At 36.6% G+C, this 23320-nt stretch overlaps 1 protein-coding gene across 5 annotated transcripts; it reads right to left on the bottom strand.

Annotated features, from left to right (window-relative positions):
* Positions 1–622: 622 nt before the first annotated feature.
* LOC149789668 (uncharacterized) lies at positions 623–18769 on the bottom strand. 5 transcript variants are annotated; one of them, XR_016423691.1, is made up of 8 exons: positions 17648–18769; positions 17004–17125; positions 13504–13618; positions 3186–3275; positions 2137–2333; positions 1479–1636; positions 1176–1282; positions 623–723 (listed from the first exon to the last, which is right to left on the bottom strand). XR_016423691.1 is itself a non-coding variant. In XM_089971681.1 (4 exons), the coding sequence occupies exons 2-4, from the start codon at positions 17020–17022 to the stop codon at positions 3185–3187; spliced, it is 225 nt and encodes a 74-aa protein (XP_089827807.1). In that variant the 5' UTR covers positions 17023–17125; positions 17648–18769; the 3' UTR covers positions 2346–3184. The 5 variants fall into 5 exon arrangements, 1 of the variants encoding a protein (XP_089827807.1); XR_016423690.1 differs by having other exon boundaries at positions 17648–18320; XR_016423692.1 differs by lacking the exons at positions 1479–1636; positions 2137–2333; positions 3186–3275.
* Between the last annotated feature and the right edge of the window lie 4551 nt (positions 18770–23320).

The following is a 23320-nucleotide window of genomic DNA, read 5'->3' as shown; positions in this document are numbered from 1 at the left end:
GAATTGTAACAATTACAATGGAAGCAATTTGTATTATGCTTGTTGGGGCATTCCTCACTGATGGCTGTCAGTGACATCATCATGGGAATGTGTAACAGCCACATTTTGTAAGAACAAGGTGTAGTTGGTGAACAATACAGACACTTTTCTGCCATTTCCACTGGCATCATCTCATATGATGTTATTTAAAAAAACTTCCTACAACATACTCACAACATATAAAATCTATATGCAAATCTGATGAAAGCTGCTTGTGTTTCTGAAACACATATTCCATACTGGTGGCAAGAATGTCCAAATCTACATTACAAAAATGAAAACATTACCATCCATCTAGGAGTTGCAAATGTATGAAATCCTCTTGTTGGGTAGTTTTACTAACAAGCTTTACAGCAGGGCCTTCCATTAGATTTAAATGTGGCAGGTAAGTTGACAAAGTAGGGTGGGGGGTTGGGGGGACCTACCCCAATGGGGATAATTCATTTTTTTTTTAAAGTAGCATGGTGTAAAGTAAAAGTAGATGGGCTGATAAGGAATCCACTGAATTTACAGACTAAAGGTTCAGACATTTGTTTTTAAGAGAAAAATGAAAGAAGGAAACAATACAACAGATATTTTAATACGACTTTAATGTTTATTTTCTAGATTTAATTAAGATTATGAATCAGAATCAGTCTCCAACTCCACTGTAAAGTTTATCTATTACTTCTTCTGCTCAGGCACCTGCAAATTAAAACAAAATTGTAATGCTTAAATAAAGTCATATCATCTCAGCACTAGTTACATATGCAGAAGTCATGTTAATCAGCATTATAAAAATGTATGAAATTTTCTTCACTGCACTTGTGCTTCCCTTACTGTCGTTAAGCCATGATACAAGATAACTTTGCACTTACTTGTCATTTCTGGCAAGTGGATGGTGCAATCAATTTGCACAAAGATGAATTTATTTCATCCAAATATTTCATGTGAATAAAAACTCCAAATGGAGGCACTTGTCCGATCAGACAAGATATATGCATATTGTAGTTAGCTGGACTCTAGCTCTGATAGTCCTGGGCAATAGGATAAGCTGATTTTGTTATCAGTTTAGAAATGCATCCGCTTTGCAAATACTATGCTTTAAAAGACGAAACTGAATCCAATATTGATGAAATAAGAGTCATTTGGATTACCTTGTTTTTTATCATTCTGCGTTGGTTGGGTGCATATTTCAGGGTCTCTGATATGGTCTCTTCCATTCCATTTGCCTTTGCTTTGCCATTAGTTTTCAAGCAGGCTTCTGCAAGAGTAATACAATGTTTTAAAATAAGTTTCACAACAAAGGATGCATTGCATTTTTCTAAATGCCAGCAATAATCAATGGAATATTTTTAAAACATGTACTTTGAAATGTTGTCTCAAGTTACTTTATCAATTCATTTAAAAATCTCTGGCAAGTCACATGAAAAACACAATTTAAATCAAGCCATACTTACTTATCAAAACCTGACATATCACAAGTTCTTGAAATGCTTTTTTCCCTTTACGTCCCTTTGGACTATACTCTGGCCAGTCTTTTTGTTTTAAGCTTTTTCATCATCCTGCAGACACTATCCCCAATTGTAAACCTGCCAAGGGAGCTCAAGTAGCATATCTGAAAATAATAATAATAATAATATTACTATTTTTTGATTTTGATATTATTATTAGTAGTAGTATTTCATGATCGATGTGACAAAATATGCTTGTATATAGTTATTTTTTGCCATGGTTTTGCAAGCAAATTTAATTTCTCTAACTTGAAAAAAATTTGATAACATTAACTATGCAACACAATGTACTAATAGCAATTATAAACCAAATTAACCACCGTGAATCTATTAACTTCATAAATGACATTCACTCAAGGATTGAATTAAAGTAGCCACATAATATGTAATAGTGTATATGTAGTAAAATACATGTTACATGTTCATCTCTAAACATGTTTTGGCCTACATCGGTAAGACAAAACAGCCGACCACTACATGTTCACCCCACCCCCAAAAATAATTATACAGGCACTGCAGAACTTGCATAATGCATATTGAAGTTCACAACAGCAAATAAAGGTCATAACAGTTTTTTTAAATAGAAAATAAAGCCCCAATTTACCATCTTCTTGGAGAGTTTGGGATTCTCCTCCAACCTCTGGCAAAGGCCCTCTAGTTCCTCCACTGAATCACATGGCATTGCAAGAATTTCTTCTCTATATTCTGTGTCTGGGCCTTGTGTATGAACTTGGAGGGCCAGCTGCTCCAACAAATTCTCAATATTTGTGTCCAGTTTCATCAGTACATTGAACTGGAAATCTGTAACAGATTTGTGATGAAATTAGTTTTGAAAGATCAAGATCATTATTATAAACTCCTTAAAAGGATCTGTACAATGAACATGGGTTTAACAATGAAATATATTTATGGAATGAAATACATGGTATTTGTACAGTTTATATGAAAACTTTTCCCTATAATCCTTTATTTTTTTATTCCCTGGATATGTTGTTTCACTGCTGGTGTCTGTAAAGTCTGCATTCAATGTAGATGGTTTAGGCGTCTGACTTACACAAGACAATGGTATACATCAGAAAGAAAAATAAAAAAACCAATGGAATGATGAACAGTCGACACATCAATGAAAAACAATTCATTGTTTATTTGCACAAATAAGTCTTGAACAGTATGTTTTATGACCTATAATTTAATTAATTAACATCTCACAATGTTCTGAAATAACAGTATCTAAGCTACAAGAGCTTGTGCTTTCATGTCATAATCTTCCATTTTGCAAACAAATTTTGATGTTGAATCAATGTATATGACCTTAGCATTGAACACTAACATTCAAAATGTCTACATGATGACAAGACTATTATCAACTGAAGTGACAACAAACCAATGAGTTTTACGTGCACTGAACATAAGCATTTTTAAATGCTACAAAATGTGTTTTTAGTGTATGGCCACAAATTACCCAACATTTTGTCAAACATAAAACAGTTCTACTACCTTGGATGAGAATTAAATTCATAAATACAGTGTATAATTGACCTACTCGTATTTAGAGAGCTGTAAATGAAATAAGAGATTATATAAAAGTCAACACCTGTAGTATTTGTTTCATTATTCTATAATGTACATTTTTTTTCCATCCTCAATACTTACTACTTGCAGAGGAACTGGCAGAGAGAAATCTTTATATTCTCCACTCCAGAGTGGATGGGGATGGTGATGGTGTTGTCCTTCTGGATGCAGCTAAGAGTATAAAGATTATCACTACTCCTTAATTGCAGTAAAAAAGAAACAAAGAAATCAGACTGGATTTTTTGGCATGTAAACAAAATGCATACTGGTTGCAATGACCACTGTATATAAAGCAGTGATACAATATATCACACAATGCATTCTTTTTTAACAAAACATCTAATCTCATATATACAGCATCATGAGTAGGTAAGTACTCTTAAACACATCTTATTAAACAGACAGAAAAATGATGAAATTTATACATACTTTTGATAAAGAATTTCCAATTGTGGCATGGTATAAAAGCAATTGATAAAAAATAAAAAGAGCCCAGATAAACTAAATAGAACATACCAGCAGGATAAGAGGAAATCTCAGAGTCTCAAAATACTCTCCATTTCAGGAGGTTTTGGATGAGATGGCTGACCAGAAAGGTTTCCACTTGAGATTTTCATCTTTAAATAATCATCCTAGAGTGCACCAAAGTCATGTGAACTTGATCCAATTCCAACATTACTGCTGCTTGAGTGCTTAGATCCAGTATTGCCTTCACTAACTGATATTATTAATACCTCTCTCTCATCAGCATAATTTCCATCATTTTTCAAAACTCCCATTGTAAAACCCCTGCTGAAGAAACTAACACTACACCATAAGGATTTAAAGAACTACTGCCCGGTTTCTAATCTCCAATTCATATAAAAAATCTTACAAAAGGTTGTTCAATCCCAGCTTGCATCTTGTCTGAATTCAAACAGTCTTTTTAGCAATGTACAATCTGCATATCGCCCTTGCCACAGGACACAAATTGTGTCTGCAAATAGATTACACTCCAGCCCAGTTGATCTATGTTGTGGTGTTGCACAGGGGTCTGTTCTTGGACCTGTTCTCTACACTCTATACACTCAGCTGCTCTCAAGTGTCATAGATCATCATCCAGTGTCTCACCAATTGTACACTGATGACACCCAAATATACAAATCTAGCCACCCAACTGAAGTTGATGCTACCATCCAAGGTGTAGAGATGTGCATTTCTGATGTGAAATCATGGATGACTTGTAACAAGCTGCAGATGAATGATGATAAAACTGAGGCCATTCTGATTACAACACAAAGACTTTCTCGTTCACATCCTTTACCTCACACAATAAATATCAGCAACACCAACATTAAATTCACACAATCAGTACAAAACCTAGGTGTTACTCTGGACAGTACTCTCACATTGCACCAACATGTCATGAACATATGCAAGGCTGCATATCTTGAGCTGAGACGCATCAGCTCCATTCTCAGATATCTTTCAGTTGATGCCACTAAAACACTTGTGTGTTCATTACTACTTTCAAGACTGGACTATGGTAACTCAATTCTGTCTGGTTCATCTTAATATCTACTGCAGAGACTTCAAAAAGTTCAAAACATAGCTGCTTGGATCATACTTAGAGTACCACAATCAGAGCACACCTCCCCGCTGCTCTGTACCCAACACTGGCTATCCATTCGATCCAGAATCAAACACAACATTAGTTCTCTGTGCTACGTTTCACTGACAGACTCTAGTCCAACATACCTATCCGACCTCACCTATGTGTACACACAAGCAAGATACTTACACTCCTCTTCCGACAATCATATACTCATTATTCTCACTATGAAAACAAAGTCACATGGACAGCATTCTTTTGCATACCAGGGCCCAGCAACATGGAATGAATTGCCCACTGAACTTAGACACAAAGACGCAGTGATCCCATTCAAGAGTGCTCTCAAAACTACTTATTCTGACTACAAAAACAAACTTAATGACTTAATAATGTTAACTACCTTAAATATTCTCAGCATGTTTTTTATGTTTTCTAATTTCATGGTGTTTGTTTTTGTAATCATATCATTGTGTATGTTTTTATGTTGTCTAATGTTGCAAAGCGCTTAGAGCTTCTAAAGATTAGGCGCTATACAAAGTCCTCATTATTATTATTATTATATTTAGCTTGGATGAATATTTTTTAAATCAGTGGCCATAACTAAAAAATGGGATTTTGTTTTATGATCATAAAAGTATGTTGGACACCATCCATGATGTACAATGCTGTCTGACATTTATATGCACCTAAGGTTTCCATCTCAAATATTAAAGCAAAATGCATACCGAATTTGACAGATTGACGAAAATAAAAAAAGCAATGCTTACCATTTGAAAAGAGGCAATTGTCACTAGAATATTATATTCAAAATGATATTAATTTTGGACACAGGGGATACCACCCCCATGTTTTCCTGACTCGTGATATGTCGGCCTATTCTGTGCACAGCTTTAAAAGATGTAATGTTTATCCATCGAGCTACAGAAATGAAATACATTTACTGTAGACTGTTTCTGTCAGCAGTTAAGTTGAGTAATTAGGTCAGGTTTATAGCTAGCTTACAAAATTCAATGTAGAATGCCAATAAATGACAAGATATATTTTTGCAAACTAAAGTGATCTTGAAAAAAGATTAGTAAAGTTTAACATTTTATAAAAAATAAGCTATTATGTGGAAAAGAAACAACAATGAAATAGGATGCAATGTGTTTACGTCTAGTTTTGGAAGGTACCGTCTCTAAGGTACCGTCATAATTGTACCGTAGTTTAATGGGTGGAAAGGCCACTGAAAGGTAAGGGCAGTGCGGAGACCATCGAGTATGTTCCAGAATAGCTGAATCTTTGTAGATACATAGATCCATTCGTAACTTCAGTCCGCAAGCGAAACACTGTACTTCGTATCCAAATCCTGACTCAGGTCCGAAGTAGACAAATCCTGTTCTAGCTAAAACATACGAAGAAGGTAATCCTTCCCTATCCGTAGGCCATTTTTGAAACGTGTCCAATCGACGGGCACAATCACAATAGTCAGGTAAGAAGACTGGAAAATGGTAGGGTTTGAACTTGGAGTTCTCACTGGATTTCTCACTCGATTCTTGCTGTGGCGAAGTCATCCTTCTGGTGGGTGGCTATCCTCTTACAACCAATGTTTTATACCGACATGTTCATACGGCAAAGTAAAGTGGGTGGGAAGCCGCACTCGCTTCTGCTACACGATTTGATAGACTTTTTCCAAGGGTCGACTGACGATGTGGTGTGTGGGTAAACGTACAATCTTGTTGGGTTGATAGGTGGTCACTTTCTCTAGACTGCAAGGCTTCTTTCAAAACGCCAGAGTTGACCACTCGATTGGTACGATAATTCAGAGTAAGTCCTTTCACTTTACACTTCGTGTGCACTTCTCCTTGTTTGTCCCAGTATTCGTAGCCGTAATTTTTGGGACCGCCACTGACGAAACTTAGAATCTTGTCATCGGGGTGCTCGTCTGTCCAGGCTCCTAAACGGTCTCCTTCGATGTCAGGGTGCTGTTGACTCGGGTGATCGATATAAATGCAACTGTCCATGTCAAAGTACAAGACACGTTCCCCTAACAGTTCTAAAGCTTCGTACAATTTTAAGCGAGTCATCTTCTACAAAGTTCAGATCTTCTTCGTAATTCACCAAGATCAAATCCTCACGAACGACGTCCACGTGTTTCATGAATTTGGCTTTGTAGTGAATCATCTGAAAGTAGCGGGAAGGTTCGGTCAAATACTCCGTCTTGGGTAAACACGGTCATTGTGCCATTTTACCCCACAAGCAATTTAACATCACTTTGGCAAACGATCGCCTGCCTTCGTTTTTCTCAATGTGATCTAAAGTAATGCCTTCTTGTGCCCAGAATTTCTCTCTGAATGTCTTTTGGTCTTCGGGAGTGTGACACCAGGACAGATAGCCACTGGCTTCTTGCTCAGTTTCAAAAAGGCATCCACGTAGTCTGCGAAAATGCCTTTCTGCGTAATGTCACCCTTGTGGAATTATTGTGTCTTGGGAAAGTGGCAAATTTCGTACACTTCTAACAGTTGGTATCCCATGTTCAGAGCTTTGAACAATTCTACGCTGAGCCATGTCCCCGTCAAGGCCTGTTCTTACTGGGTGTGATGACAAGGTTGATCTTGGTTGCACGTTTCAGCACAAGTACGGCACAAAGAAAACATAAGTTTGCCTTGGCAATGGCGAGGTAAGACGGGATGGTATAGGTTCGTGGGAGGCAAAACTTTGCACTTGATCAAGCCTTCGTATTGTCGAATGTTTTTTAGGTCGATGTGTTCGGTGAACAATTGTGGGTGCCCTGCAGGAAAGCAACAATATTTGCACACGTAGGGATACAGCGAACACACGTCCAAGTATTTGATTTCTTCTCCTTTCTCTTCGTCAGCTTGGTACAGCAAACAGGTGGCATTGGTCCTTCCCCCGTACAAACTATCACTTGGGTTCAGGGGGTCCATGAACTGGTAACTTTCCATGAGGCGTTTAAACTCGGGATCGGTGTTCAAACGGTGATTGTATTTGTGTTCCCACATTTCCACCACTTGGTATCCTTCCTGTTCTAACTTTAGGCGTCGCTGACAAATGGCCTGGTACAAGTCTTCCATGGTTCGTTGTAAGAACTGATTTTTAGTGCCTCGGTCAGGGTAACAGACGGGACATCCGAGAAATAAGCAACCGTTAAACTCGTACATGATCTTGGGGTTTTCTAAGTCCCAGCCATCGACCGAATGCATTCCGATGATCTTTTCGCCCTGTCCGTTGCGGGCATGCTGAATCCATTTGTCTTCCTTGTCGCACAAGTAATGCAACCAGCATGGGGCTTTGACCGAGTATTGACGTTTGACATAGTTGGTCGTTTGAGGACTGATGACAGCCACAGTGTTTTCAAGCATGAATCGTTGTCGGTAGACTAAGGAACACGCTTTGGCAATGGTGCAAGCCTCTTTTAAATGATCAACCCCTCCGTGTTCCAGGAACAGTTCTCGAAATTTTCCACAGCATCGCCGTAAAATGTCCACGTCGGAACGACGATACTTTAGCATTTCTTCCTGAAAGTCGAAAGGGTCGGAGGCATGAGCCTGGTACCAAGCGTAGAAAGTTTCTCGTTCGGTACGCATGTTGTCAGGGTCGTAATAGTGAGGCTGAGGCAAATGGGGTAGAACGGCGTGTTGATTGGCTTCTGTATTGAAAAAGTGTGGAAAGTACCCTTTAGCCATTTCTGTCATTCCAAACATTTTAGGCATTCGACTCAAAGGCATGGCTAAGTAGCTCATCGAATCTTTAAACTGCACTTGTCCCACATGCATGAAAATGATTTTGGCTCCGTTCAAAGTGATTTTAGGACGCTCGATGCCACGTTCCGTATAGCATCTCAAAAGAAACTGTCCATCGTATCCGGAGAAATTGTAAGTCATCACCGTGGCATGGTGATGACATTCTCCATAATAATGTTCGATGTCCTCTTGGCTCCACGTCTTGTCGATGGGGTCTAAGACCCATTGTGTGAAATCGGCTAGTGTGTTCGGTCCTTGAAAGATTTTTTCACGCCCTCCAGGAATCTTACTTCAGTGAGGGCAATAACTCAAGATAGGTTCTTGAATCACTTCTCGCACGCTTGATGAGCCACGCAGAAATTAGGAATGTGAATACCGGTCTCTTGCATGCATTCGAAATCGTAAAATATGAAATTGCCTTTCTTCTTCTTGTGACCATCCTCTTTCCCTGGTTGGGATTGGTATTTTTGCATGTAGCATTGGTGTTCCAAGTCCACGATGCAGTGACAAATGTGACATTTTTTCTTTCCTGAACATACGTGTGCCTTGGTACTGTTGATACATAGACCTTGTCCACACATTGGGCACAATCTCAGGAGTTGACAAGCACATTTCTTCTGTGAACCTTGCATCTTCAGATGTTGTTGGTAACAGGCAGGGCTGACAAATGTGCGCAGACAAGCAAGACAATGCACTGGTTCTTGCCCTTCGCTCAGACAGGGTTGAGAGGCCAAACATCCTGAGCATTTCGATCCACAATGTTTGTGTTGCTCTCGATTATTATAACCATCATAAGTCACATTTCTCACAGTAATATTTGTATCCCAGGAATCCAGTGATAGTGGTAATGGCATCGAAATGGTCATCGTGATGATAGAGGTGAACGTATTTTCCATCCTTAAAGTCTTTCTCTCGAAACAACAGACCCGCGCACTTCTTGAGGGTGCACTTCCAAGGTGTATCGTGGAGCTAGGGCATCTTGCAATTTTTGCATCTCAGGAATGCCACAGGATGTGTCTTTGGACAGGCATGCTTGTTGTAACAGAAGTTCTGCTTCATTTCGTTGTTTGGCTCGGTTCGATTTTCGAATGTTCTCCCAGGCTCTTTTCCATTCTACCGTGTCGTTCTTGTCGGCATAGGTTCATCCCACCACGATGGCTCGGGCTAAACACATGTGGTCTTGAAAATTGTTAATTTGGACAAGACTTGTTTTGGTAATGCGAAGGTTGTTGACCAATAAGGTCTTTCTGCATTGTCCGGTCCCTTGAGGAGGAGAGACGTGGGTCATGTCCAGTGTGGCTTTTCCATCGGTGATGTCAAACTGGTCATTAGATTGTTGCACGTGTTGAATCTTGTCCATGACTTTGGAAGTGGTCAATTCTGCAGGGCTGCTAAACTCGATCCAAACTGGGGATTTCAAGCCGTCATGTTGTATGGAAAGTCTCAAGCGATCATCTTCTTTGGGTTGACATTGTCGCTTGAGTGTGGTGAGCAAAGAATCCCACATGTCGGTGATGAACCCTTCTGCTTTCTCTAACAGTACTTCAGACTTGAAATCTTTAAACTTCACTGTGTATTTGTAAGCCGTAGTTCTAAATTTTCTAGAGGGAAGCTTTTCCGTCTCTCGAATGTCATAGTACTTTTCAGGGTTGACTAAGGGTGGTAAACTTTGTTTAGAGGGTTTGGATTCTGGTTCACTCATGTCCTCTTCAAAATCACTGGCATGAATTTGTGCCAAGACTTCAGTCCTGGTACGAGGCGATAGATCACGTTTCTGCCTCTTACTTTCTTCTTCTTTCTTCTCAAATGAATTGGATCATTTCATCTCGATAGCAAAAAGTCAAATGACTAAAGTTTAAACACCATGGACTAATTTATAGTCATAGCAGACCAGCGTATATAAAGGGTATGCGTCTTGTCCTTTCACTATTCATTTCACTCTCAAACTGAGCACAACGATGGAAGAGACTACCAAGATCGAACGTTTCATCAGAGCTTTGCGAGGGGTCATTAGAAAATTCTCTTCAGACCAGCCGAGGGACTATTCTCCTTCCTTTCAAGATAAAAGTCAAGATACTTGCTATATCTGTCAGAAGAAAGGGCATTGGTCTTCAGAGTGTCCAGACCGTCAAAAAAGAAAAAAAAGGGGTTAGAAGAGACAAAAGTCAAGATACCTGTTTTTATAGTCAAAAAAAAGGACATTGGTCACCAGACTGCCCAAAAAAGAAACAAGAGGAGTCAGAAGAAGAGAGGGATTCTTCAGAGGAAGAGGAAGACAAAGAGGAAGAAAACAGACAGGTGAAGAAAAAGAAACAGGAGAAGAAAAGAAGGGAAGAAAGTGAGGAGGAAAAGACTATGACGGTGAAGAAATTAAAAAAACAGAGAGTGAACAATGAGACAGAATAAGTCTATGAACTTTTTAAAGTGCTCTGTTGTGAATTGTGAATTGTAAATATTTATAAAAGAATAAATTAATTATAAAAGGTAAGTGTCTTTGGGTTTTGATTTTAAAATAAGAACCTACACTCACGCACACTCATACACAGACAGGTACTATTGGGTAAAATGGTTTTTTTTAGTTATTGGCAATTGAAAGTCTATCTCTTTTCGAGAGGCGTGGATGGCCCTGAAAAGGGCCTTTTTTGGTGTAAGGGGTAAGTTTAAACAATCAACTTTAACTGTCTTAAGCCTTTGCCATGGCCAAGGCCTACTTCTGGACTGCGTACTGTTGATGATGATTTCGTTGAAATCACTAAGGGTGGTGCAGTAGGCGTAGTCACAGGGTTGGAGTGTTTAGCTTGGGAAGGTCGTATTCTCTTCGGCCGTAATAAAGAAGTCTGATACATTTGTTTCAGACTTCTTAACTCCGCTAAAATGTCTAACAGTACCGTGACCGTTTGATTTTGACACCCTTGTTTCTTTGCTGCTGCTTCTTCTTGTTGTTGTGTTTTTCTTACCTCTTCTTCTTGCTGCTGTTGCTGTAGGAGAAAAGCTTGTTCCGCTTCCTTTTGCTGTTGTATAAATTTCTCCAATTCTTCTTTCTGTCTCTGTCTAAAATTTTCCATGTGCGGTAATGAAGGAGAAGGTGACGAAGGTTCAGGAACAAATTCTTGCAAGGTAAAAAAATCCACAAAATCCCAATTCACCTCTTCTGAAAGTAAGTCTGGGTTCCCTTGGGTAGTCTCCACCATCAGTGCACCCCAACTGATCGTTTTCTGTGTTTCCGTCATGTTGAAAAACTGTCGCTTAGATTGACTGCGCACAGGCGCTAGCGAATCTATATAGACTATGTGACGTCACAGACTGCTCTCTTCGGATTGGACGTGGGCTGACTGAATTTTGTAACGCGTGTTTGGATTGGTCAACAAACTCAATCCGTTTCAATCCTTCCTCCCCCTATAAATAAGTACAGTTCACTGCATTCCTTCACCTGTTACTCAGCACCCCAACATGTGGACCGACGTACAATCTTCAACGCTTGTGTCTTCGATGATGTTCCGGACGGACATACCAATGTATGTCCGATCCAACTGGACAGTTATCCACAGGACAGACACCAGCCTGTGGATGCGAAGAATCTTATGTGGAGCATCAAGGATGCCTCAAAAGAGTCTTAATCTATGGTCCTGCAGTCAGGCGCAGCCTAAGGTCAAGAAGAAGATGTCACAGATGCCCTTTATGTTAAGGGTATATTAACATAAAACCAAAGGCCCTTTTCAGGGCCATTTCCATCTCTCGAAAAGATCTTGACTTTCAATTGCCTACCCCTTTTTTTATTTTTTTGTTTAAAAAAATAATAAAAAAATAGAGACCCCTCCCTGTTTCAATTTTCGCCTGTTCCATTTTCATAAACCCATCAGGTCGGGACCTTATTAAAATAGGGTCCCGACCCTGTTCCATTTCCCCTAGTCCCAAGACAGTCCCACGATTTATTCCCCATGTTCAATTTCCCTTGTCCCTAGAGTGAATAGTTTTTTTTCTTTCTCCCATGTTAAATTCCCCTTGTCCCTAGAATGGATATTTTTTTTTCTCCCATGTTAAATTACATAGTCCCCAGAGTGGATATACCCTTTTTAACATGGAAGTTCCCTAGTCCCTAGACCGTCCCTATTCACTACTACCATTGTCATTACCAGCCTGAAACCCAATTTAATGCCATTTGTATAAATTCATTTCAAATAAATATTATGATATAGTTGAAGTGTAAAGTCAAGCAAGTATTCTGTTTGCAGATTTTACATTTTAGATATTATAGTAAAGTCATATTTTCTCTTGTTTAGTAAACTTTATTGCAACTGGTTCCAAAATAGTAAATCTTATTTAATGTTCATTCACCAGAATAGGTATTAATACAATCCCGAATTAACTGTATGGTACTAAAATATACCCTGATCTTGTGTGAGATTGTAATATACAGAACTATACCTCAAGACAACAATAATATATTGAATTTATATTGTATCAAGACTGTCATGGTTTTGAACTCCAACTTTATTCAGGTTTTTTCATAATAAATGATCATCTTGTGCTATGGTTGAAAAGAAATCAAAGTTCAGTTTAACTCCATTCTCTCCACATTTGTCAGTTGTTAAGAGGCATACTCATCCTCAGTGTTATAGTAAAATGTAATCTTATTTGGATCAATCTTGGTGGTGTAATATATGAATGGAGAAAGAATATTATCATCCAGATTAAAATATGTTTTATTCAGACTCTACTAAAATTTTTAGTTGGATATGGGTTACGGAGCCTGATGTGTACGAACAAAGCAATGTGTACCATGACCTTTTTAATTTAACATCTTAAATTCCTGCAGAAGAAAGAGATTTTTTAGATCCATTAAACTGTATTAACAAAAACATTTCTTCAGCATGATTTTCATTTACTTAGTATTGACAAAAGTCATATTTTAAAGTTGTTGTTTTTTTGTGTTTGGTTTGGCCTTTTATGGTAAACCAACACAAGTAAGTTATTTAGTGCCAAGGCACTTTAAGTATAGTGCCTTGCCCAAGGACACACCATGGTAGCTAACCCAGGTTGGTCTGATGGTAGAATTTGAACCTACCTTATTTCACAGGTCCAGAAAGCTAACCACTGAGCCACTACAGCTCCCCATCTTATAGTGGAATGCTGGTATACTTTATGATCAAAAAGGATGGGTTGGGGTATGCATGTTGCATCTGAAAAAAGTGATGGAATTTTTGTTTACATAATATTTTAGTTATACAATATGAATCATTTTCTATAGATTTAAGATGTATCAGATCAAGTTAAGAAAAATCATATATTCTGTTTCCTGGGAATGTACTAAAATTCACTGTTATTGTTTGATTTTTTGGTAGTAAGCTTACTTGGTATTTTTTTCTTTTTAACTTGAATACCTAATTTGTTAACATCCTATTCTAAATCTTCATAGTTCTGTCTATTAAGTGACAACTGTTGATACATGTAGGGAAGTTTTTGTTTATATCTTTTGATTTTTGTGATTCTGGAAGTTGCAGTATTTGTTGTTGTATTATTAACCATTTCAGTAATTTAATGAATGCAGAGTATACTGCTCTATAAATGAAATTTAAGGGAAAATAATGTAAAAGTATGTTTCACTGCAAATATAAATTGTTTAAAATAATATATCATTTATCATATGACTATTCAATTGTGGTAACTAGTATTCCATCCAATATCTATATATTAAAATATGTCTTTTCATACAGCTGGTGATCATTTAGATACAAGTCCAATTGAACATAATCAAATTATCAATGCAGGTGTTTTTATTAGTAGTAGTATTGCAAGTATAAGTGTTAGTATTAAGATTTCATATACAGGTATGATAAGTGTATCATAATGTTTAAATGATGCTCCTTGTTACAACATAAAATATGTTCACTGAAACAAATGGTTTACTGGTAAATTGGCAGCAAAGGTCTTCACTGAATTATGTTGCATAAACTATTTTACAATAAAACATATATGATGCATCTCAATTATGATGAATGTGAGGAGGAGGATTAATAATAATGCAATTTAAGTTATCTTCATAACATAAGTTCTAGCAGATGTGTAATTTTTATGTGGTTCATCATCAGTTTGAAACTGGTCTATGATTTCTGGATCTGGACATATCTGGTCCCCTGCTGTTGTGCTGCTATGGTCTTTACAGTTCATTAGGATATCAGTTACACTTGGTTTACATTTAGAACCCCATGGGATGGAATGCCCAGTTTGAAACTGAGAGAATGGTTAATTATCCATAATATAACTCCTGCATTTATTATTAGGTTTGATATCAAGGTCTTTCTTTAAAAGCTTTTCAACTCAGGTTCTGTTCTACCATACAGATAAATAAAGTCAAATTCAAGGCTTTCAGATTTGTCCAGTTTGTTTCATGTGTTGCGGCAGACAGACTGTATATTGCCACTGTACCATATAAATATCAGTGCTTAGTCTGCTCTCAGTTGCTGTGGTTTGATTAGTTACAAGTGTCATCACATGTGACTAATTATTGACCAATGTAATGAAACTTGTATAATTAGAAGGCTGTATTTAAAAACTCTAAAGATCTTAAATGTGTGCTAGAGGGTAGGGTTAGCAGTTATACTCCCAATTATGTTTGTGATGAGCAAAAGCAGCTGCACAAATTTGAGCTTTTAGTTTGGTTCTGGTAGGGTCAAAGGATGCAGGTACATTTTACATTCATTTTTTACTAGAAATAGCTATTTTCAATATTTTTCTGTGACAAGGCAACTAAAAGAATCAGTATGTGCCTTATGCATGAATAAAGTTCACTAGTACTATAACAAATTAGCATACTTTCATCACCCCTCTACCATCAAGATTTTTTTATATTTACCTCTGTAGCAGACACAAATAAAAGTCGGCAGCTCATTTGCAGACTAAGTTACGCATATGATCTCCAATGCTCATCTAACTGTGACAGGCAGTCACCAACAAGCCAACCTATTTCCATGCCTAACTCAAAGTAAATCTGAACCACATTATAGATTTAGCTTTTGTGTAAATTTATAAATGCTAGGCTTGTGATAATTAGGTTCATGCCTTCTACCTTAAAAATTAGAGGGATGTCAAAATACGAAACTATCCAGTGAGACCTATGATGTTAATTTTAATCCCTATGGGATTTGTGACATAAAAAACCCAAATGCTTTATGTATTAAAAGGTAACTAATGGGGGCAGGATCTGCAGTGAATCAATGGTTAGTATGCTAGACTCCTGATAAAAATGTTTGTGTTAAAATCCTGTTATCAAGTCAACCAGGTTACCTACTGCAATGTACCCTTGGCTTACTCCAATTCCCTCAGTACTCAGTAAACAACTAGTGTTGCTGTACATAACAAAACCAGTCCATATTGATTTTACATATTTTACTAAATCCTGACAAAAATAATTCTCTAAATAAAGAATGATTAATATGTGATGGTCTCGCATGTAATCAAACTCTTCCAAGCTTTTAATGATATGAACCGATTTATCAATGTTTATCAAATTTGCATGAAAAACTATTTCTTATTTGTCATCAAATATGTTCAATGTTTTGATCATATAAGCATTTCTGCTACATTAGATCAAAATAATCTTTTTGTCAGAAATAGAGCCCTTATAGTATTTGCAAGGTCAACCAATCAGATGCAGAATTTGAGTTTAATATGAATGAATATTTTTTTTACAAAATTGCTCTTTTGCTATATCTTGATGAGATAAATCTATTCACCAAGTCTGATAAAATTAATGAGAAATAGTTTTAAGAGCAGTAGCAAGAATGGCTAGTGAGATGTAGAACCACCACATTATATGCATAGATTTTGCTTATAGCCTCAGACATACAAGCAAATAATTAAACAAGTCAGATCTAAATTGGATCATAAACACTGTTGTGCAAATCACAAGAAACTCTGCCAATCAGATGCAAGGTCACTTCACTACCATACCTTTATCACACATAATAAGCATCATTGTGAAACTTGACTCTATAAGCCCAATGGCCAAGCATGATCAAACTTGAATCAGCAGTAGTGGTTATAACCTCATGTATTTGTATGCATCTTCACTTCTTCAATCTAGATCTCATTTATATAAGCATGTATTCTAAGTTTAGTAAAAACTGCACTACATGTATAAATATTGCATGCGGTGGTAACATACTCAGATGAAAGATCACCTTATTATTATTAATGGTTAACACTCATCAAACTTCAAGGACAACTTAATGATTTTAGCCTACATTGTGGAAGTATGGCTTTTAGGCTGGTTAAAAAACTCAACTAATCTTATACATGATCACATGTATATACTTGGATTTTGCTCATTATTAGATTTATCCAAGATGTTGATTTAAGCCCAAAACCAAGTTTTATATAAACAAATTGATCAGAACTATGGACTCCAAAGTAGCTAAGTTCTTACTGTTGAAAGACAGAAGGGGATGTGAAATAAATAACACACTCTGGACCATTACATAAACCCACTTAGCCTTTTGACCAGTTGAGATAAAATATCAACAATAATGTTAAATAAGATTGATAAATTATGTTTTCTCACATTACCTCTAGCCCTTTTCAACATGGATGGTATTTTTCTTCCACATATGTCAGCTCTTAATTAGTAGCCCTTTCCCATCATGAATGTTGTAGGTGAAACTCTCAGAATTAGGCTTTTGAATTTATATCTGTAGAAGAAAAAAAACTATTGGTCTGCATATATCAATGTCACCATTTCTGTATTAGATTAAAATACCATACGTGTGTGTGTGTGTGTGTGTGTGTGTGTGTGTGTGTGTTAATTTTAGAATTTAAGCAAACTTGTCTCCATGTGTTTATTTTAAAACTGATGATGATAACACATAACAGGTTAAATGGATAAAATGTTATTTCTTACTTCTTACAACTGCTCATTATATCTGAATTTACATTCAATGTTTATTTTAATTAACATATTTGGGATAATGGGCAAATTATTTATTTTGTAGTTTATCATTATATCATTTACCAGTCTTTTATCATTCAAATATGTAAAATACAGTACCATTATACTGACTTCATATTCTATATGATATCCCAGCAATACATATTAAGCAGATAAGTGCAAATAAAAATGTTCAGAATGTAAAATTTACTCCAAGCTCAAAGAAGATCAGCAAAAGATACTATCCAACAAATTACCAAACAAAAAGCGAAGTTAACGCAGTTACCTTTATTATGATGTCTCCAACACCAACGGTACTGTACAGCTACGTCTTCTGAGTTTTACCGTCATCTTGTCTTTCAAACCAGAATTAATTTCTTGAGCTCTTACAAAATGAAGAAACTTTTAAATACTATAATTTAAGCAGCTTCTTTACATGCCATCAGATAAATTATGGCACAGTGTTATGTCTGTCAGCAAAACGCAACTTCACATTTGGACGGTGCGCTGAGTGGGCATCGCCGACACAGCAACTGACATGAATTCTCTATTAGCAGACAATGATTCGGAATAAATCCTTCGCAAATCTAACATTCTCGATTTTTCATAGTTCCACTTTTCATTGTTGCATCTGTTTGATTGTACAATTGCTAATGATGTTCAATGAATCAACTTCAATTCATCTGCTGTCTGAAATCCCGGTTCAGTTGGTATTTTCTTCCGCGCATGATGCCGTGTAAATAAAAGATACGGTCGACATTCAAAGTGGTTTAGGTTAATTTATTATTTTTCTTTATTAAGGTCATTTGCAGAAAGTGTTTCGCTAGGGTGAGAAAAAAAATATAACAAAAAGAAAACTTTCTTTTCCAACGCTAATACTGTATATATTTCAATTTGTGATTGATGCTATAAATAAAAAAAAATAATAATAAAGCATTTTAGCCCGTGGCTTCGGCACGGCACTCGTTTTTGTGGGTTTTTTAAAATGTTGTCAGTGTTGTTTTGGGGTTGTTTTTTGTGTGTGTACCACACTAAAAAACATACCAGGTATTAGGCCTAACGTAGGAAAAGAAATTATCCTCTATTTATTACTATTCTTACTGTCAAATGACGCAAAAGTGATCAAATTGCTATTAAGATTTTGTTTTGTATAACACTTACCGCTCGTTTTCCTCGAGATAAAGCAGCCACTTCAAAATGATTATAAAATCTGTGACAGATGAAAAACGTGGTTTAAATAATTCGTAATCGCCTGCCTTAAAATACTGTAGGAATTTGCTAATGTATTTCATGGCCCTCGTTTGAATAGATACCAACGATCATGTATATCGACCAAAATTTGTATATTCCTGCCCACAATCATGTATTTTGTATTAAACCGTATATTACACGAGCGCTCTGTGGCAAACTCGGGGGGGGGGGGGTCTCTATTATACCCAGAGGCGTAGCTATGATATTTTGCGCCCGGGGACGAACTATAAAATTGGCGCCCCAGCCTCCTCCCCGTTTAATCACATTTTTGAATATTACCCTTGTTTACTTATTATAATGTAACGTTGTAAGCCTCATTTTGGCGCCCCTGTACCTGGGCGCCCGGGGACATATGTACTCCCCTTCCCCCCCCCCCCAGCTACGCCTCTGATTATACCTGCTGTATCAGTTGAGAAATGTATTGAACAGATCAGGCCCCAATGCTCTCGCTCTGAAAAACATTAAAATAATTATATGCAGAATATCGGTAGGTCTCCCTCTTGCCGAAAATGTCAGCACCGTATATATTTTGCAAGTAATGTAATGGGTATAATAACACACACACACACACACACACACTTTTTTGGGAGTGTGGTGGGGGCAACGGACAGATGCCCCCATTTCCCCAAAAAAAATAAAAAGTACTTTATATTTGTGTATTTCCCCCTCAGATGTGTTCTACGTTTTATTAAAACAAAATTTTATATAAAAAATTTAGTTTTTAGAATTTTTGATGGGGTATTTATGTTTCCATAGTGTTATCTAAAGGGTTGTTCGTCCGAGTCTGGTTTCCCTCACCTTGCTCGAAGTTCCTTCCCTTGAAATGTTTTGTAACCTTTGCTATATGTCGCCTAGGTCTCAATGTTTGCTATATGTAATGGTGTTATATTGTGTGTATGCTATATTTTCTTTATGTTTGAGACAGCAAGTATAGATCAAATATCTTTCCCAGTTGTATTTCTTCCTTTATGATGTTATATTCTATCTTTTAATTTGTTTTATGGTTTTCTAATTTTGACGATGGAATGGTGTACTATTTAGATTTTGTTTTAAAAAAAATAATTTCCTATTTTATTATTCGAGTGATAATATGTGTCGTTCCTCATAATAGTCTTTAAAGATGTTGATAGGTAGGTTACGCTCGATCCAAGGTTCACGCTTCTTTATTCTCTATGTGTTTTTCCTGGGTCGCGTTAGGCCTCCTTTATTTAGTTTATCTGATTATGCTTTATTGAAAGATCCAAACGTATTTATGAGACCACATTATTCTATAGTGGTCAACCATGCAGTGCGGGAGAAGTTAGTAGGGTTTTAAACTAAGTGTTATACAGTATGTATTTGTGTCTTTATTTTGTCTGTTTATGTTCTACATTGGGTGTTTTCAAAGACTCATGATGGGCCTGTGCACTTCACTGAGCCCTGTGACTTAGCCCCATGATGTCATCGCCATTTACTTCCCCCTTATATTTTCCCTGTATCCCTTCCTATATATGTCTTTAGAATTTTCTTTCAGAAAAAGAAGAAAAAAAATTAAATTACAAAATTTTTTTTATTTTTTTCTTTCTTCCTTTCTTCCCTTTTCTCTTTTAAAAAAAAAAAGTTATATGGGTTTCTTTGAAATATTTGAAATAGAATTTGAAATTTTCTTTGAAATATGGCTGTTGTGGGGTGCGAGGAGGGGGTATGGGTATGGCATCAGCTCGCAATTGCGCTACGCGACCCTTCGGTCTGTAATACCTATTCCTCCCTCCCCCAATTCCAACATCAATTGCGTTATATCAACCTGACGGTAAGTATCTATTCGTCGTAAGACGTATTGAGTTCTTGTTGTGGTTAATATTATTATTTTTACCACGTATCTTATTTAAAAATCTTTATCACCTGTCCACAGGATATCATCGTAGTTACTATATAGTCTATACATTTTAGAATGATTTTGTTTTCGTAGTCTAAATCTATGAATAAAATGTTATTTTTGTTATACTTATATTTTTTGCAAATTTTCATTATTAACTTTATCCTATTATGTTTAGTTTTATCACATTGGACAATCGTATGTAGTTTGGTGAAGTTCGCTGTTTTACATAAAGGGCATTTCGGCATTATCCTCAGCATACGATGTTTGATTGTTTCTTCGCCTGTTAGCCAGGTGTTGTGCAGGTATTTAAAAATTATACTTTGTGTTTTGACAGATCTTATTTTCCCCAATTTTTCCAATTTTTTGTCCAATTTACCCCCTCAGTTGTCCTGCTCTACTCTACATTTTATATTTTTGGTTACCTCCTCCCTAATCCAAGCGTGACTTTTACTTATTAAATTTTGCATAAATCTGTTTTGTCTCTATATTTTAAAATTAGTTCTCATATGTTTGCGTGGCACTTGGATTTTTTTATATTAATTTGTTATTTTTGTATATCTCTGGTCGGTTTCTCAAGGTGAAGCCGAACCAGTAGATGTACGGTGCTTCTCACGCTGTAGCCGGGTCTGAGTGCATTTTTTATTTTAATCTATTGATTATGTTAGTTAATTATAGTAGTAGAGGGCTCGGCAACCCCAAGCCCCCTCTACTTTTGGCCCTATATAATGTCTCTTTTTTTACATGATGCATTTTATGATTCCATATATAATCTATTATTTCGTTGTCTGTTTTGTTTAAAATTGTATTATCCATATCTATGGATTTAATTATGTAGTTAATATTTGAGTATAAATAAGTCTTGGCCACTTGGGCCCGCTCCATGATAGGTAATGGCGCCATGGCCAGATTTTCACATTTTCTCTTATTTTATTGATAATATGTTCATAATTTTCTACAGCTTCTTTTTGTATTACCAAAGTAAACCCCTAGAGCCTTTACAGTGTCTCTCAGTAAGTGTGTGTGTGTGGGGGGGGGGGGGGGGCGATAATCCAGGGTGGTTGCCCCTCCAGTTAACTATTTTTAAGATTTCGTGCTTGTTGTGGTTTATTTTGGAACCCGACGCTTATAGCATTTCCCCTCTCTTATAAAGATGTTGCAATCATATGCATGTTAGAGCATTGTTTAATTCTTTTTTAGGTTTGGTATTTGTATGCCTTGTATAATCAGGGGCGGATTAAGGCTCACTGGTGCCCTAAGCACTGACAAATCTTGGTGCCCCCCTCTTTTCCACGTACACCTGAGAAGATAACCCTAGGGTGTACCATGATCAAGAAAGAGAACATCATGATCAATTTGCACTAGTTGTATCAGTGTTTTTTTACAAATCTTCATTCTTTTTTCTTTCTTTCTTTTCACCCTTTTCTCAACTTTGTGGTGCCCCCTTTGGCCCTGGTGTCCTATGCACGTGCTTAGTCTGCTTAATGGTTAATGCGCCCCTGCTTGTATATCTGGGTTATTTCTTATCGTGTGGCGTAGGATTTATATTGCCATTACGTATTCTAGCATTGATAGTGGACATCCTTGTATCACTGATCGTTGTATTTCAAATTCTTTCGTGCATTTCCCGTTTAATTATCCCAGTGTGTAGGATTTTGGTCCATTTTGGAAATTGGGTCCGAAACCAAATTTTTTAAAAACATTCTTTATACAGTTTTGTTCAAATCAGTCGAAAGCTTTCTCCTGGTCGAAGAGTACCATAGCACTCATCATACCAGTTTCATTTATGTAGTTAATTATAGTTTTAATGTTTAAAATATTGTTTTGTATATCCCTCCCCCACAAGTTTGATTTACATTAATTATCTTGTTTATCCTACCCTTTACTGTATTTGTTAAAATCCTACTTAAAATCTTATAGTCCGTGTTTAAAAGTGATATAGGCCTCCAATTTTTAATCTCGTCTCTATTCCCTTTCCCTTTGTATATAATTGTGATAACTCCCTCCCTCATAGATTTAGTCATTTTATTTTTACTTAAAACTATATTATTATACAAAGCGTTTAAGATCGGCGTCAGTTCACCGTGGAACTTTTGGTAGAATTCCACGATGAGTCCATCTTTCCCTGGTGACTTTTGTGAGTGTTGATATACTTTTTGTGATCTCTTCATCTCAGATGACATCATCACATTGGTCTCTATGTACTGCTGATGTCATCTCACAGTCGACATTTTTTAAGTAGCTGTCGATTGTGCTGAAGTATATGTTCTGTGTGGTGTGTGGTGTATAGTTCTTTATAATATTTGGAAATATTATTTAGGATATCTTCTTTTACAGTATGGGTTACATTGTTTATTTTGATATTGTTTAAAATTGTATCACCCCCTTTTCTAAATTCTTCTCGCTTATATACGTTTTTTGCCTCGTTGTAGATCTCAGTAAATTTTCCCGCCCTTATTATTCTCCCCTGATTTTCGTCTTCTTCAACGATTTTAATTTTGTCTGTCAATCGTTTTTTTTTCTTTCTCCATCGTCGTTTGTTGTTTTGCTTAGTTCTAATTTGAGTTCGTGTTTGTCTTTTTTTTTCTGGGGTTTTTTCCGCCCTCTATTTGAGTACTGAATATTTATTCCTTTTATTTTGTTTCTTAAAACATCCCAATCAATTATTATATTAATATTTTCTTCATTTTTGACGGTTTCAATTTCTTTTTTTAATTATTATTTCGACATGTTCTTTGTCATTTAAAATCTTATTATTTAGTTTCCATAGTCCTGGCCCACATTTTTCTATTTTTTTCATTTTTAGGTCAATAGTGAGCATGAAATGGTCTGATAGCTTTTGGTTGGTTATTG

The sequence above is a fragment of the Sinohyriopsis cumingii genome, chromosome 10 (assembly GCF_028554795.1).
Source record: "Sinohyriopsis cumingii isolate HCF-2022 chromosome 10, ASM2855479v2, whole genome shotgun sequence".
NCBI lineage: Eukaryota > Metazoa > Mollusca > Bivalvia > Unionida > Unionidae > Sinohyriopsis > Sinohyriopsis cumingii.
Note: the sequence above shows the minus strand (reverse complement) of the source record. Positions and strands in the feature narration are given on the sequence as shown.

What these genes read in the sequence shown, in the direction of transcription:
- LOC149789668 (XM_089971681.1), bottom strand. An exon ending in TTCTGGACCTGTGAAATAAG is followed by an intron (nt 3,276 to 13,503) that starts GTAGGTTCAAAT and finishes TTATACTCTTAG; the next exon opens with CTGCATCCAGAAGGACAACA.